Source organism: Python bivittatus, unplaced genomic scaffold (assembly GCF_059951505.1).
Source record: "Python bivittatus isolate LINGU-HERP-01145 unplaced genomic scaffold, Pbiv_v1 ctg000470_np1212, whole genome shotgun sequence".
In the NCBI taxonomy this organism is placed as follows: Eukaryota; Metazoa; Chordata; class Lepidosauria; order Squamata; family Pythonidae; genus Python; species Python bivittatus.
Genome location: NW_028277065.1, coordinates 2,287,860 through 2,302,508, shown reverse-complemented (window position 1 = coordinate 2,302,508; position 14,649 = coordinate 2,287,860). Strand labels below are relative to the sequence as shown.

General features: G+C 36.3%; 3 protein-coding genes across 3 annotated transcripts; all 3 read right to left on the bottom strand.

Moving 5' to 3' along the window:
- Window positions 1-2,797: 2,797 nt before the first annotated feature.
- Window positions 2,798-3,757, bottom strand: LOC107326605 (olfactory receptor 5A1-like). Its single transcript, XM_088143006.1, has one exon. It carries the CDS (start codon window positions 3,755-3,757, stop codon window positions 2,798-2,800), a length of 960 nt encoding a protein of 319 aa, XP_087999132.1.
- A 5,045-nt stretch (window positions 3,758-8,802) lies between these two features.
- Window positions 8,803-10,359, bottom strand: LOC107326604 (olfactory receptor 5BS1-like). Its single transcript, XM_088143005.1, has 2 exons — window positions 10,248-10,359; window positions 8,803-9,788 (listed from the first exon to the last, which is right to left on the bottom strand). The coding sequence occupies exons 1-2, from the start codon at window positions 10,357-10,359 to the stop codon at window positions 8,803-8,805; spliced, it is 1,098 nt and encodes a 365-aa protein (XP_087999131.1).
- A 2,332-nt stretch (window positions 10,360-12,691) lies between these two features.
- LOC148215587 (olfactory receptor 5A1-like) lies at window positions 12,692-13,675 on the bottom strand. The gene has a single exon (XM_088143004.1). The coding sequence runs from the start codon at window positions 13,673-13,675 to the stop codon at window positions 12,692-12,694; it is 984 nt and encodes a 327-aa protein (XP_087999130.1).
- Between the last annotated feature and the right edge of the window lie 974 nt (window positions 13,676-14,649).

The following is a 14,649-nucleotide window of genomic DNA, read 5'->3' as shown; positions in this document are numbered from 1 at the left end:
ATTTGTTTTGATTGTTGTGTAGGTTCCTCCAGAACCTCCATTTCTATCTCCTTTAATTCCCCTTTATATTTTTTCTAAAAATATCTCTTGCCTTCTGAACATAATTCTGTCTAAATCTTTGCTATTTAATTTTTTTAAAAAAATACACACCTTCCAATTTATGCCATCAAAATGAGATCTTTTTCTGTTTTAAATTTCTGTTTTAAATATTCTTTTCCTTATGTAAAATTCTAATAGGAACCTCTTTCAAAACAACTGTGTCTCTATTATTCATTTCCCGTCTTGTATTAAAATGCCGCTGCAGGAATTAATCCCTTGTCTTTTTTCTAACAAAGTGCACCAAAATATCTCTCAGGAGATTCTTCATCCTGGTAAGTCTGGAATTTATTCTATAAATCCTGTCAATTTCTGCCTCCACATCTTCCTCTTCTAGATCAAACAAACAAACCAACAAATAAATTGCCAAAACATTAATACTCCAGTCTCTAGTATTTTCATCTGGAATTTCTGGAACAGCTCTAAATCTCAAACAGAATTCTTTCTCACAATTCCAGTAAAGCCAGGTTATCCAATTTTGTTTCCAACTCTCTGTCTTGAATGTCTGACATACTCTCTAAAATTTTCAGTTTTCATCATTAATTTAGTTTACCTCTCCAAATATTTGTTTTATAGAATTTTCTACCTTTTTAACATCTCTCATCTCCTGTCTTCATTTTACAAATCTTTCATCCATTCGTTAAAAAAAACAAAAACAAAAACAAAACATCCAGTTTCTTTCCCATTTGCTCAAAAATTTTCTGAATTATATCTTGTATAATCACCCCCCCCCAGGTTGTTCTAGCTAACCACTTTTGCCTTTTCGTGCCATTTTTCTAGTAGTCATTTTTAATCCGAAAGCAAAAAAGACTCAAGCCAGGAGGATAAAAAGACAAGCCTTACCCTTTTTTTTCTTATTATCTTCTTATTTCAAACATTTTCACTTTAGTAGCTCTCAATGACTTCCATCACAACAAACATCACATCTCCATGGCAACTAAACATCACAGTCTTTCTGTGCCTTATCTTTTGTTATGCAGATTCTACCAATCACATAGATTCTTTAAGGATGGCTAGCAACATTCCCACTCCAGGCTAATCTCTTTAGCTGGAATCATCATCATCATCATTATCATCATCAACCATAGTAATAGTAGTAATAGCAGCAAGGTACTTTCATCAAAATCTCTGTTCATCTGTAATTAATTATTTCCAAGGTGATTAAGAAGTGGATAAAAGGAAGGCTCTAATGTCAGTATGATTCTACCATAGTTAGGAATTCCAGGTCTCCTGGTAGCTCAACTCCTGAGCTGGCTGCAAAAACCTTTCAGTTTCTGCAGTTTACTCAGAAGAAAACACTGTCTGGATCAATCTTCCTTTGATCCAGGAAGATTGTGCTGGCTAGAATTAATCTCCCAGCCAGTGATGGTTCTCCATGCTTTGAAGAGCATCAGTCATTTTTCCCACCAGAAGTCCCTTATCCTTTTAATTGTAATACTTAATAAAATTGCTATTAAAAAAAATCAATGTAAAGGAGAGATATCTTACATGATATTTTTATATTTCTGAACAACCAGTCCATGATAAAGATTATTTATGTCTGAATTTCTCAGTTTGGATATCACCTCTAATCTCTCTCTCCCCCCCCCTTTCTCTCTCTCTCTCCCCCCCTTTTCTCTCTCCCTTTCTCTTTGAGCCTTTGAGTCAGTGTTGACTCCTGGCTACTGCCTGGACAAGTCCCTGCAGTTTTCTTGGCAAGGTTTTCAGAAGTGGTTTGCCATTGCCTCCCTCCTAGGGCTGAGAGAGAAGGACAGCCCCAAAGTCACCCAGCTGCCTCTAATCTCTAAGCATGATTTATCTTCTCAAGCAGATTTGATATTCAGATTGTCCCTGAGGAAAACAAACCAATGGGACCTCTAAATAAAATGTACTTGTTCCAAACTTTGATATGAATTATCAGATTTCAGCTTCACAGGTAGATGTACAGATCATAGTAAAGAACATATTGGATACTCCATTTATTTTAATGTTGCAGCTCAATCCTTATATAAAGAAATACACCTACTTATATTTAGAAAAGTACTTTTGGAAAATAAATTTTTATTGCATGCTTTAAAATAAAATATATTCAGGGAGGTGTACTTTGAGAAATAAATTTAAAAAGAAGATATTTAAATGTCAGTGCATACTTTCATGCCATTAAAAAAGAAAGTATTGTGTGTGTGTGTGTGAACATGCAGAGAGAGAGAGAGAGAGAGGAAGATGACCTTGTTTTGAATTTATTATAGTATAATTAAATGATATCAACTGAGCAATATGAAAGGGCCATATATCCTCACTGATTGATAGATGATGTGCCATCAAGTCATTGCCAACTCCTATTAACCACATATATAGATTTTCTACATGATGATGTGTCCCAAATCCAGATTTTCAGGTCTTCCAATGGGACACCCAGCACCACTGTAACTGAGTCCATCCACCTTGCTCCTGGTTGTCTTCTTTTCTTTCTTTCCACATTTCCCACCATTATAACCTTCTCTAAAGAACTTGGTCTTTGCATAATGTGTTCAAAGTGGGATAGCTTGAGCCTGATATATCCTCATATTGGAAATAAAAATTCTACTCCTAACATGAGGAGCTTTGGGGAAGATAGTGAGACCATCCATCATTCTTGCTGTATTATTAAACCGTTTGGTAGTTAACTCCCACGTTTCTAGCTATATTAATATAAAATAGATAAGTACCTGTGAATATTATTTCAGGATTGAGGAATGGAATTACACTTTCCAAACCGTTTCACCAGGACACGTTTGATCTCTTTGTTGTTCAGGCTATATATGATCGGGTTTAAAAGAGGTGTAACAATACTGTATTGAATGGAGATCACTTTGTCCAAATTAATGAGTGATTCTGACTTTGGCTTCAGGTAACAAACAACAGCTGAAATGTAAAATAAGCCCACCACAATGAGATGGGAGCTGCAGGTGGAGAAAGCTTTCTGCCTGCCTTCTGCTGAATTAATTTTCAGGACAGCAGAAATAATATAAATGTAAGAGACAAGGGTGATAAAAAATGAGCTAACACTAACTGCCAACAGCGATATAAGAAGAATGATATGATTAGTGAGAGTATCTGTACAAGACAAAGCCAAGAGTGAAGGAAGCTCACAAGCATAGTGTCTGATGATATTGTTGCTGCAAAAATGAAGATTTAGCAAAGGTAGTGCATTCATCATAGCATAAAAGAATCCCAGGAGCCAGGCGCCACCCACCATTTTACTGCATATCTCTCTGGTCAAGTATCTGCTGTAATGCAGGGGCTCACATATTGCCACGTATCGGTCATAACCCATTGCTGAGAGGATAAAAACTTCTGTACAAGCTGCTTGGAAAATGAAAAAGACCTGTGCAATGCATCCTTCCAAGGAAATAGTTTTCTGCTTTGTTGCAAAGTTTGCCAGCATCTTGGGAACAGTGACTGAGGAATAGCAGATGTCAACAAAAGCTAAATGGCTGAGAAAGAAGAACATGGGGGTCTGAAGGTGAAGCTCAGACTTGATCACCAATATAACGGTTATGTTTCCCAGGATGGTGACTAAAAAAATGATCGTAAACAAAAGAAGAAAAAAATTCTGTATGTGGGGATCATTGGAGAGTCCCAACAGGATAAAGTCTGTTATTGCCGTTTGATTTTCCAACCCAGAGGTTTCAGGAAACATAGGATCTGTCAAAAAATAAAACACAGTTAATGATATAGTATACAAAGATAAAAATGGACTTCAACTAAACATATATATTATGTAAAGATCACATTTTTCTGTAGACCAATATTGAGAATTGTATTATAATGTATGATACTGTGTTTTCTTTTTCTTTTCCATATGTTTAACCAAGTGGAAAATTTAAGCGTTGCCTTTCTCATTTTAACAATGTGTTTCTTTTATTGTTCTGATGTTTCGATTCACTGATTATAGCAACAAGTATTTGCTGTGAATACCATTTGCATCCCCATCTATGCATTTGTGAAGTGATTTAAAGTCAAGGGAAACTGTTCCTAAAGAAAATGCTAATAGATATGATCTCAGGCATCTGTTTCTTATTAATGTCAAAATGGAGAGATGTTTGGAAGTTGAAATACAAGGTATTAATTGGTTGTGCAATTCATTCTGTTTAGTTGGCCACACTTGTCCTCATTTACACGGGAATCCACTGATTTCCTCTTTCAGTATTCCAAATGCATTTTCCCCATCTTTATTGTTCCCCTCCACCCTCCCCAAAAACTGTCATGCTGGTCATGCTGGATGTGATTATATAGATATGTCAGTGTTGGTTCCTCCTGCCTTTGGCAGTACAAAGAAGGGGTTTGTTACTTCCTTCTTCCAAAGCCTTTTGTTCTATTTCTGTCAACTTCCAAGTGCTTGTGTTTCTGTTTTTGTCCCCCCTCTCACCAGTGCTAATTAAATAGGATATGTGATGCTGATGGGTTTTTTTGAATGTAGCCAAGTAAGGATAGATATTGGCATCTAGATAGCGTGACAAACTGGAGAAAGAAAAGTTGGGATATTATTCAAAGATTTTTTTAAAAAAAAATCAATCTGAATGAATGTCCTTCACAAAGGCAACTTTGGCGGGATTAAAAAAAAATTCAGCACTCACCCAAAGTTGAGTCCTGTATTTTTTACTCTGAATTATTCTTAATATGTACCTGACATGGAATTCAATAAGGGGAAGGGGAAGGGGAAGGGGAAGGAGAAGGAGAAGGAGAAGGAGAAGGAGAAGGAGAAGGAGAAGGAGAAGGAGAAGGAGAAGGAGAAGGAGAAGGAGAAGGAGAAGGAGAAGGAATCCTAATTATTGATAATGAGCAGATTATTAATCCCTTAAAACAATGGTCTGTGTCAGAAATGGTTTATTTATAATAGCCACAATAACCCAATCCATGTCCTGCTACTCTTCCTAGATTTGATTGAAAAGTCATTTTAAGAAAGGCTTTCCATCAGTTTCCCAAGCATTCTGGTACTTAATTCAGTGGAAAGGCCTTTGGGCAAGAAAACAGGAGATACAGAATTACCTTCTTCACATAGATAAAATTCTTTTCTTTCTAGCAAACAGAGATTTTGAATTAGCAGTTACCTTGAAGGAAGCAGTTACCCTGAATCGTACAACTGCTTTGCATCTTGCTCTAGTCTTTGCAACCTTCATGCTAAGACTGGTTGAGGCCACTTTGGAGCAAGATATTAAAAAGAGAAGGGAACTGATCCTTCATTCCTTCTGGAATTATGCAGCTGAAACCATCAGGGAATTTATATTCTCCAACCAACAATATGTACTGTTTAAATGAGACAAAAAGATCTTTTCCTTTTTTTTTTTTCCTTTTCTCAATTGCAGTGATAATATCTAAAATGCCTTTAATTTGTCTTTCATGTTGCAGGACAAGACCGGTTGGACTTTAGTAGGATTTACTATATGAGAGAAAAATGGTATACTGTATGTTCTAATATAGGAAATCAAAAGGGCTTTTCTTCTGCTTGACATAGAGGCTATACTTACAGAGACACTGAAGCACTGCTTGGAAGCCCTTGGGGAATAGAGCTAACTTGTTTTCCAAAACAACAACAACAAATCAGATATGGAGCATTTGTTCAAAATGCCCCTTGCTGGAATAATGCCTCTCTTCAACACGGTTACTAAACTTCTGAATCCATCATAATCCTCAGAGGGATTTGGGGGGAGTGGCCAGATTGTCCAAAAAAATATTAATGTCTTTTCAGTGAGTAACACTAAAAGAATAATTGAGATGACATGATCTCCTCACTTTAGTCTCTTTTTCTTTCTGAGCCAGTTGGAGAAGTGTTGAAGAGGTCTTCTAGAAATTCAATAAAGCAATAATACTAATTATCTTGATTATTTTTTTCCATACACACACACACACACACACACACACACACACTTCACTTTTAAACTGTTACCACATAATGCATAAAAAAGGCATAATATTAAACAATGTTATTCTATTTATATTAGGGTATCTCTTGACATTATTGCAAATTTTGAAGGAGGTTATTTTACCCTATCATTCAGCAGAGCTCTAGACGGGCCCAAACAGCCCATGGGGTGTTTCAGTCTTGAAATGTCTTGACTTGGAAAGATTTGCAAACCCATTCGGTATTGATAGCTAAAATAAAAAGGTAACTTATTCTACTTCACATATCTGTACTATACTTCCACATCTTTTGGCAGACTGAAAATAAATCAGATACCACATCTAAATGCTCCAGAAGTATCTACTTCTTAAATAGTTAATGTAACAGGTTTTGGCCTATGCTAATCCTGTTGCTGGTGAAATCCTATGTTTTTTTCAGGAAAAAAAAACCTGTGTTTAAATGGACTTTTTTGTGTGTCTGTGTCCTTGAGTCATTGTTGATTCCTGGTGACTGCCTGGATTAGTTTGGAAGCTCTCTAATTCACCATACCCGTTGTAGAACTTAAAAGAATTTTGTCACTGATTCTTGTAGAAGAAGAGTTGGCCAGGGAACTTGACTTTTTTCCTTCTTGTTACCTGAAAAACAATCTGCAGAAAGTCATTTTTTTGTAATGTTGGTTGGAAGTACAGAAAACATATGTTATTGCAGACAGGATATAGACTAAAAAGATCTAGCCTTTTTTATATTTACTGAAGCACCCTCAAGTGTAAAAAATGATTCATCTTATATCTAATTGTCAGGATTTTCTTTCTCATGGGAAAGGATTCATCCCATTATCTTTACAACAATAACAAATAATATTTTGGCTACAGAGATCATGTGAAAAACACCTGTTATTGTGTGTTGTGTATTGTGCTATTTACTGCCACCTATTGGCGTGTGTATGCTAGTTACCCAGTGGGGGTGGCATAGAGCTATAATACAAGGAGAGGAAAATGTGCAGCCTCTCTGAGTAGTTGTTAGTTGTTTTAGTGTTAGCCACTATGTAGGTTTTATGGGCTACGTAGTTGTCACAAAGTACCAAGTAATATACCTCTTCTCTAAGAGTTTGTAGCTAGAGATTTTGTTAAGCTTGTGTTGCTAATAAGTCTTGGATGCTACATTTCATGAGAAGATGTGTTTTTCTTTATATTTTGTATGATATTTGCATTTTATGGATTTTTGCATTTTTATCAATAAACACCAGTTAGTATATATTTTCTGACTGGATTTCTTTGTGAAACAAGAAATGGACATTGAATTGTGAATAGCTGTTGATGGGTTTGCTTTCATGGCTAATATTTTCCTGGAGTTTTTGCTGCGCTCTGCACAAACAGGAGTGTTTGTGATGATCACTCTGCCCGACACTAATTGTCACCCTCAAGTGTTGAAAGCATCTAATATCTAATTGTGTTCGCTGCAAGAGACAGAGAGGATGAATCAGTATTGTTATCACAAGTGTTATGAAAAGGATGATGATTAAGAGTACATTTGGGTTACTTGTTTAAAAGTAAGCATTTATTTATTCTTTCATTATATATGTACATATCACCCACTCCAATTTCACTAGATGCTTTACAAAAAGACATACAAATCATCTATAAAATTCTAACACCTTTCAAAAAATAATAAAACTAACATAACCAAAGTTGTAAATAACTGTGTCACCTGAATTGGGCTAACCCAAATGAACCAGCCTCTAAAAGTTTAACTATCAATGAAGAAAGCAAGCAACCATCACCCAGCCCACGTTTGAACAATGTAACTTTTGAACTTTTCATATACACCTTTCTGCCCTTCCAATTGTATCCTAAGATCAGATCATGATCCCCAATTGAAGATCAGGGTAAAGGAGAGGTTTTACATGCTGCTTTCATACTTTCTGAATATCCCGTTGCATTGAAAGGATTCCTTATGTTCCAATTTCCCAAATATTCCAAGTCTGGGTATATAGTAACACTTAATTTCTAAGCATGTGTGCAATCTCCAAGGCGAATTCCTTCAGGATACACTTTTGGGAAGCAAAGCAATACTCATGAAATTACTAGAAAAGAAACATGGAGAGTTGTTCACTAGGTCTTCATTGATCACAAACTTTCAAAGATTATGTCTTTACAGTTATTGCAGTACATTTAAAATCACCTAAGAAGCATGTAGAAATGACCACTTAATTCCTCTGTGTGCAGGTCTATCCATTTGAAAGAAATTATATGGATTAGGAGTAGAAATGTTATGAAGACAGCAGCAGGAATTGAAAAAAAAATAGCTACATGATAATTATATGCAGTACGTTTTTGAAGACTGTCCTCAGTGACCACCATGTGGAGATACAAAATTGATGGTTTTTCCAAACAGGATGTATTATATCTAAATTCTGATAAGAAAGGATAGATCCCAACTTCCCAGAAAAGTGTGCTGATCATATCATGATGTAGATTACATTGTACCATCTGTTTCTTTTAATCTTGCAGCTCGGTTCTTATAAAATAACATCAAAATATGATTAGAAATACATATTTTGGGGGGAGGGGGAAAATAGATTTAAATTAGATGGTATAATGGAAGGGGGGGGGGAACGGATGGATGGATACTATGAGAGGAAAGAAATCCCAAACTTTTTGAATCTCAGTGGATACTTTCATTCTGATTCTTTAAAAAAAAAACTGCTTAAAATTATTTTAGAGCAAGACACATAGTGTCAGGGATTTGGGGGAAGTAGAACCCCACATTCCTGCTGTGTCATTAATTGTTTTCTCCCTCTCCCTCGCCCTCCCTCTCATTGTTGATGCTGTAAGGATATTAAGTCAAAAACTGTGAATATTGTTTGGTGGGTAAAGAATGGGCCCACACTTTCCAAATAGTTTCTGTACACCAGATCTGATCTCTTTGTTTTTCAGGCTATATATAATTGGGTTTAACATAGGAGTTAAAATGCTATACTGAATAGAGATGACTTTGTCCAGATCCATGAGTGATTCAGAACTTGGCTTCACATAACAAACAAAACCTGTAATATAATATAAGCCCACCACAATGAGATGGGAACTGCATGTGGAGAATGTTTTCTGCCTGCCTTCTGCTGAATTAATTTTCATAATGGCAGAAATAATATAAATGTAAGAGACAAGGGTGATAAGAAATGAGCTAACACTAACTGCCAACAGCGATATAAGAAGAATGATGTGATTAGCGAGAATATCTGTACAAGACAAAGCCAAGAGTGAAGGAAGCTCACAAGCATAGTGTCTGATGATATTGTTGCTGCAAAAAGAAAGATTTAGCAAAGGCAGTGCATTCAGCATAGAATAAAAGAAACCCAGGAGCCAAGCTCCACCCACCATTTTACTGCATATCTCTCTTGTCAAGTATCTGCTGTAATGCAGGGGGTCACATATTGCCACATATCGGTCATAACCCATTGCTGAGAGGATAAACACTTCTGTACAACCTGTTTGCAAAATGAAGAAGACCTGTGCAATGCATCCTTCCCAGGAAATGGTTTTCTGCTTTGTTGCAAAGTTTGCCAGCATTCTGGGAACAGTGATTGAGGAATACCAAATATCAACAAAAGCTAAATGGCTGAGAAAGAAGAACATGGGGGTCTGAAGATGAAATTCAGATTTGATCACCAATATAACAGTTATATTTCCCAGGATGGTGACTAAAAAAATGATCATGAACAAGAAAAAGAGAGAATCCTCTATGTGGGGATCATTGGAGAGTCCCAACAGGATAAACTCTGTTATTGCTGTTTGATTTTCTAGCCCAGGGGATTCAGGAAACATAAGATCTGTCAAAAAATAAAATATAGTTAATGATATAGTATACAAACATAAACATGGACTTCAGTAAAACATATATATTATGTAAAGATCACATTTTACTATAGATCAATATTGAGAATTATATTATAATGTATGATACTCTGTCTTCTTTTTTCATAGGTTTCACCAAACAAATCTTGCCTTTCTCATTTTAACAACATTTTTGTTGATTGTTATAATGTTTCAATTCATTGATTATACTAATTGCTATGTGTTGTGAATACCATTTACATTCCCATCTATGCATTTGTGAAGTGGGTTAAAGTCATACCTCATGTCAAGAGAAAATGTTCCAAAGGAAAATATTGATAGATATTATCTCAGACATCTGTTTCTTAAGAATGTCTAAAATGGGGAGATTTCAAGAAGTTGAAGCACAAGGTATTAAACAGTCGTGCAATCAATTCTTGTTGGTTTGGCCACACCTGTCCTCTTCTGTACAGGAATCCACTGATTTGATCTTTCTGTATTCCAGATGCTTCTTTCCCATCCTTTCTGACCTCTTCCACCCTCCCCAAAAAATGTCATGCTGGTCATGGTGGATGTGATTATATAGACACGACCATTTTGATTTTTTTTTCCTTTGGCAGTAACAAAGAAGGTATTTGTTACTTTCTTCTTCCAGAATACTTTGTTCTTTTTCTATCAATTTGCCAGCTCTTGGGTTTTATAATTTGGTTTTGCCCCTCCCCTCAAGTCTTTATAAGATGTGATTTGTGATACTGATAGTGTTTTGACAGTAACTAAGGAACTAAGACTGGATACTGGCATCTAGATACTGTGACTAACTGGGAAAAGAAAAGTTGGCATTTTCTTCCAAGATTAAAAAAAAAAAAAGTGTGAATGGATGTTTATCACAAAGGTAACATTGATAGGATTAACACAGACCCAAAGTTGAGTCCTGTAATTTTACTCTGAATTCATTTTAATTTATACCTGACAAGGAACTCAACAAGAAGAAAGAGAAGGAGAAGGTGAAGGAAAAGGAAAGGAACCCTAATTATTAATTATAAGCAGAATAATCCTAGCTGAACCCTTAAAACAATGGTCTGTGCCAGTAATGGTCTATAATAACCACAATAACCCAATCCATGTACTGCTACTCTTCCTAGATTTGATTGAAGAGTTATTTTAAGAAAGGTTTTCCATTAGTTTCCCAATTGTTCTGATCATTACTTCAGTGGAAAGCCTTTGGGCTAAATGTAAACAGGCAGGGGGAAAGAAAAAAAAGGGGGGGGGAGGGAGACAGATACAAGTCTACCTTCTTCACATAGATAAAATTGCTTTCTTCCTTGCAAACACAGTGAGATTTTAAATGAGCAGTTACCTTGAACAAAGCAGTTACCATGAAGCTTACAATTGTTTTGCATCTTACTTTAGCCTTTGCAAATGCTAAGTAGACTCACATAGTCTTCATGCTAAGACTATGTGAGTCTACTTTAGAACAAGTTAAAAAGAGAAGGGAGATGTTCCTTCATTCCTTCTGGAATTCACGCAATTAAAACCATCTGGGAAACCATATTCCCCAACCAACATTATGTAGTCTTTAGGTGAACCAATAATATATTTTGTTTCCCCTCCCCCCCTTTTCTCAACTGCCATAATAGCATCTGAATTTTCTCTAATTTCTGTTTCATGTTGCAAGAGAAAACAGTCTCCAAGATAAGTTGGACTTTAGTAGGATCCATATGAGTTACTTCAGAAAAATAATGGTACATTGTACAGTCAAATAAAGCAATTCAGAAGAGCTTTTCTTCAGATTAACATACAGGCTGTACTCACTGAGATACTAAAGCACTGCTTGAAAGCACTTGGAGGTAGGGCTACCTTGTTTTCCAAAAAACAGTCAGATATGGAGCATTTGATCAAAATGCCCCTTGCTGGAATAATGCCTCTCCTTACCACGGTTACTAAACTTTTGAATCCATCATAATCCTCAGAGGGATTTGGAGGGATGGGCAAGACATTCTAATTCAGAGTGGCCAGATAGTCAAAAGGAACATTAAAGTCTTTCCAGTGAGTAACCCTAGAGGACTAATGATCCCCTCACTTTGGTCTCTTTTTTCTTTTTAAGCCAGTTGGAGAAGGGTTGAAGAGGTCTTCTAGGAATTCAATAAAGCAATAGCACTACTTTTTTTTTTAGTTTATTTATATATAAAGTACACTTCACATTTAAACTGTTACAGTATATGTATAATAATGGTATAATATTAAACAAAGATGCTTTTATTTATTCTGGGACTAGAACTCAGAATCTCCCGGTTTCTTACCTGGTACCTTAACTACCACACCAAAGTGGCTCTCCTTAAGTGGACTTATTCCTTAGTAAATCTGTTAAGAAATGGTGTCTAAATTATTATTCTTAAATTAGTTGGACCAAGAGCTGCAATCTCCAAGAAACTCTGCTGTTGACTGTTGTGATAAAGGGATATGGAGAAGTTATTTTTGTTTGTTTGTTTGTTTGTTTTCCCCTTCTCTGCACAAGTATTTCCTGCTGCCCTTTCTGCCAATGGCAAAACTGGAAGGAAAAATTACTCTAAACCGGAGGAGTTGGGGAGCTGTCTAATTCAGCATGCCTAGAATAGGAATTAAAATAATTTTGTCACTGATTCTTGTAGAAGAGTTGGCCAGGGTACTTGATCTTTTAATTACTTATCACCTGAAAAACAATCTGCAGAAAAAATAGCTGCATGATAAAAAATATGTAATACATTTTCTACGATTCTCCTCAGTGCCCATATTACAGCAAGACACATAGTACTGGGGATGTGGGAAAAGTAGCAGCCCACACCACTGCCATGTAAGTAACTATTTTTTCTCTCATTGTTGATGTTGTAAGGATATTGAGTCAAAAACTGTGAATATTGTTTCATGGGTAAAGAATGGGCCTCCCCTTTCCAAATAGTTTCTGTACACCAGATCTAATCTCTTTGTTTTTCAGGCTATAGATAATTGGGTTTAACATAGGAGTCAAAATGCTGTACTGAATAGAGATGACTTTGTCCAGATCCATGAGTGATTCAGAACTTGGCTTCAGGTAACAAACAAAAGCTGAAATGTAAAATAAGCCCACCACAATGAGATGGGAACTGCATGTGGAGAAAGCTTTCTGCCTGCCTTCTGCTGAACGAATTTTCAGGATGGCAGAAATGATATAAATGTAAGAGACAAGGGTGATAAGAAATGAGCTTAAGCCAAATATCAAGACACATATTAGAAGAACAATGTAGTTAATAAGAGTCTCTACACAAGACAAGGCCAAGAGTGGAGGAAGGTTGCAAGCATAGTGTTTGATGATATTGTTGCTGCAAAAATGGAGGGTTAGCAAAGGTAGTACATTCACCATACCATGAAAGAAACCCAGAAGCCAAGCTCCACCCACCATTTTACTGCATATCTCTTTTGTCAAGTACCTGCTGTAATGCAGGGGGTCACATATTGCCACATATCTGTCATAACCCATTGCTGAGAGGATAAAAACTTCTGTACAAGCTGTTTGGAAAATGAAGAAGACCTGTGCAATGCATCCTTCCCAGGAAATGGTTTTCTGCTTTGTTGCAAAGTTTGCCAGCATCTTGGGGACAGTGACTGAGGAATAGCAGATGTCAACAAAAGCTAAATGGCTGAGAAGGAAGAACATGGGGGTTTGAAGGTGGACATCAGACTTGATCACCAATATAATGGTTATGTTTCCCAGAATGGTGACTAAAAAAATGATCATAAACAAAAGAAGAAGAAAATCCTGTATGTGTGGATCATTGGAGAGTCCCAACAGGATAAACTCTGTTACTGCAGTTTGATTTTCCAGTTCAGAAAATTCAGGAAACATAGGATCTGTCACAAAATTAAACATGGTTAATGATAGAGTATACAAAGATAAAAATAGACTTCAATTAAACACACATATAAATTTTAGGATCACATTTAACTCTAGATCAATATTGAGCTTTGTATTATAATGAATAATACTGTGTTTTCTTTTTTCATAGGTTTCACCAAATGGAAAATTTAAGTGTTGCCTGTTTCATTTTAACAATGTGTTTTGTTGAGCGTTCTGATATTTCAATGCATTGATTATAGTAACTGGTATTTGCTGTGAATACCATTTACATTCCCCTCTGTGGAATCAAAATGCAGGACATAAAGGGAAAATAATCAAGGCTTCACTGCAGTATTTATTAGGCAGTACATACTGGAGGGGGACCCCACTAAAAGTTAGTGGGAAACACTCCCCAGTAGGCAAAATGGATACCCTGATACTTACACAGCTCTACAAGAAAGAGAAGGGAAAAGAACACATACATATACATATTCATATGATGATGTAGGCATACCTAAATGAGCAATACTTCTCAAGTTACTTTCTGTCCCTGTTCTTGGCTGCTATCTACAAGGATGGAACAACTGCTATGTATAAGGAAAGCAGTAGTGTCAGAGGGGAAGAAGCAAATTGTTCAAGGTGCCAACTGCCAGGAAGAAGCCATCCTCCCTTACCTTGGTATGGGGGAAGTTTGTGATCAGGGGTTTACAATCAGCCTAATCCATACCTGTTTCAAGGGTGCTGCACATTCCTTTCAATTTTATTAAGGCAATCCCATTCCTCTGAGGCCTCTAAAAACGTGCTTCTTTCACCCAAAGATTCACCCAAAGATACATTTTTCTCACACCTCTATGCATTTGTGAAGTGAGTTAAAGTCATACATCATGTCAGGAGAAACTGTTCCTAAAGAAAATGTTGATAAATGTTATCTCAGACATCTGTCTCTTCAGAAAGTCAAAATGGAGAGATTCCAGGAAGTTGAAACGCATGGTATTAAATAGTTGTGG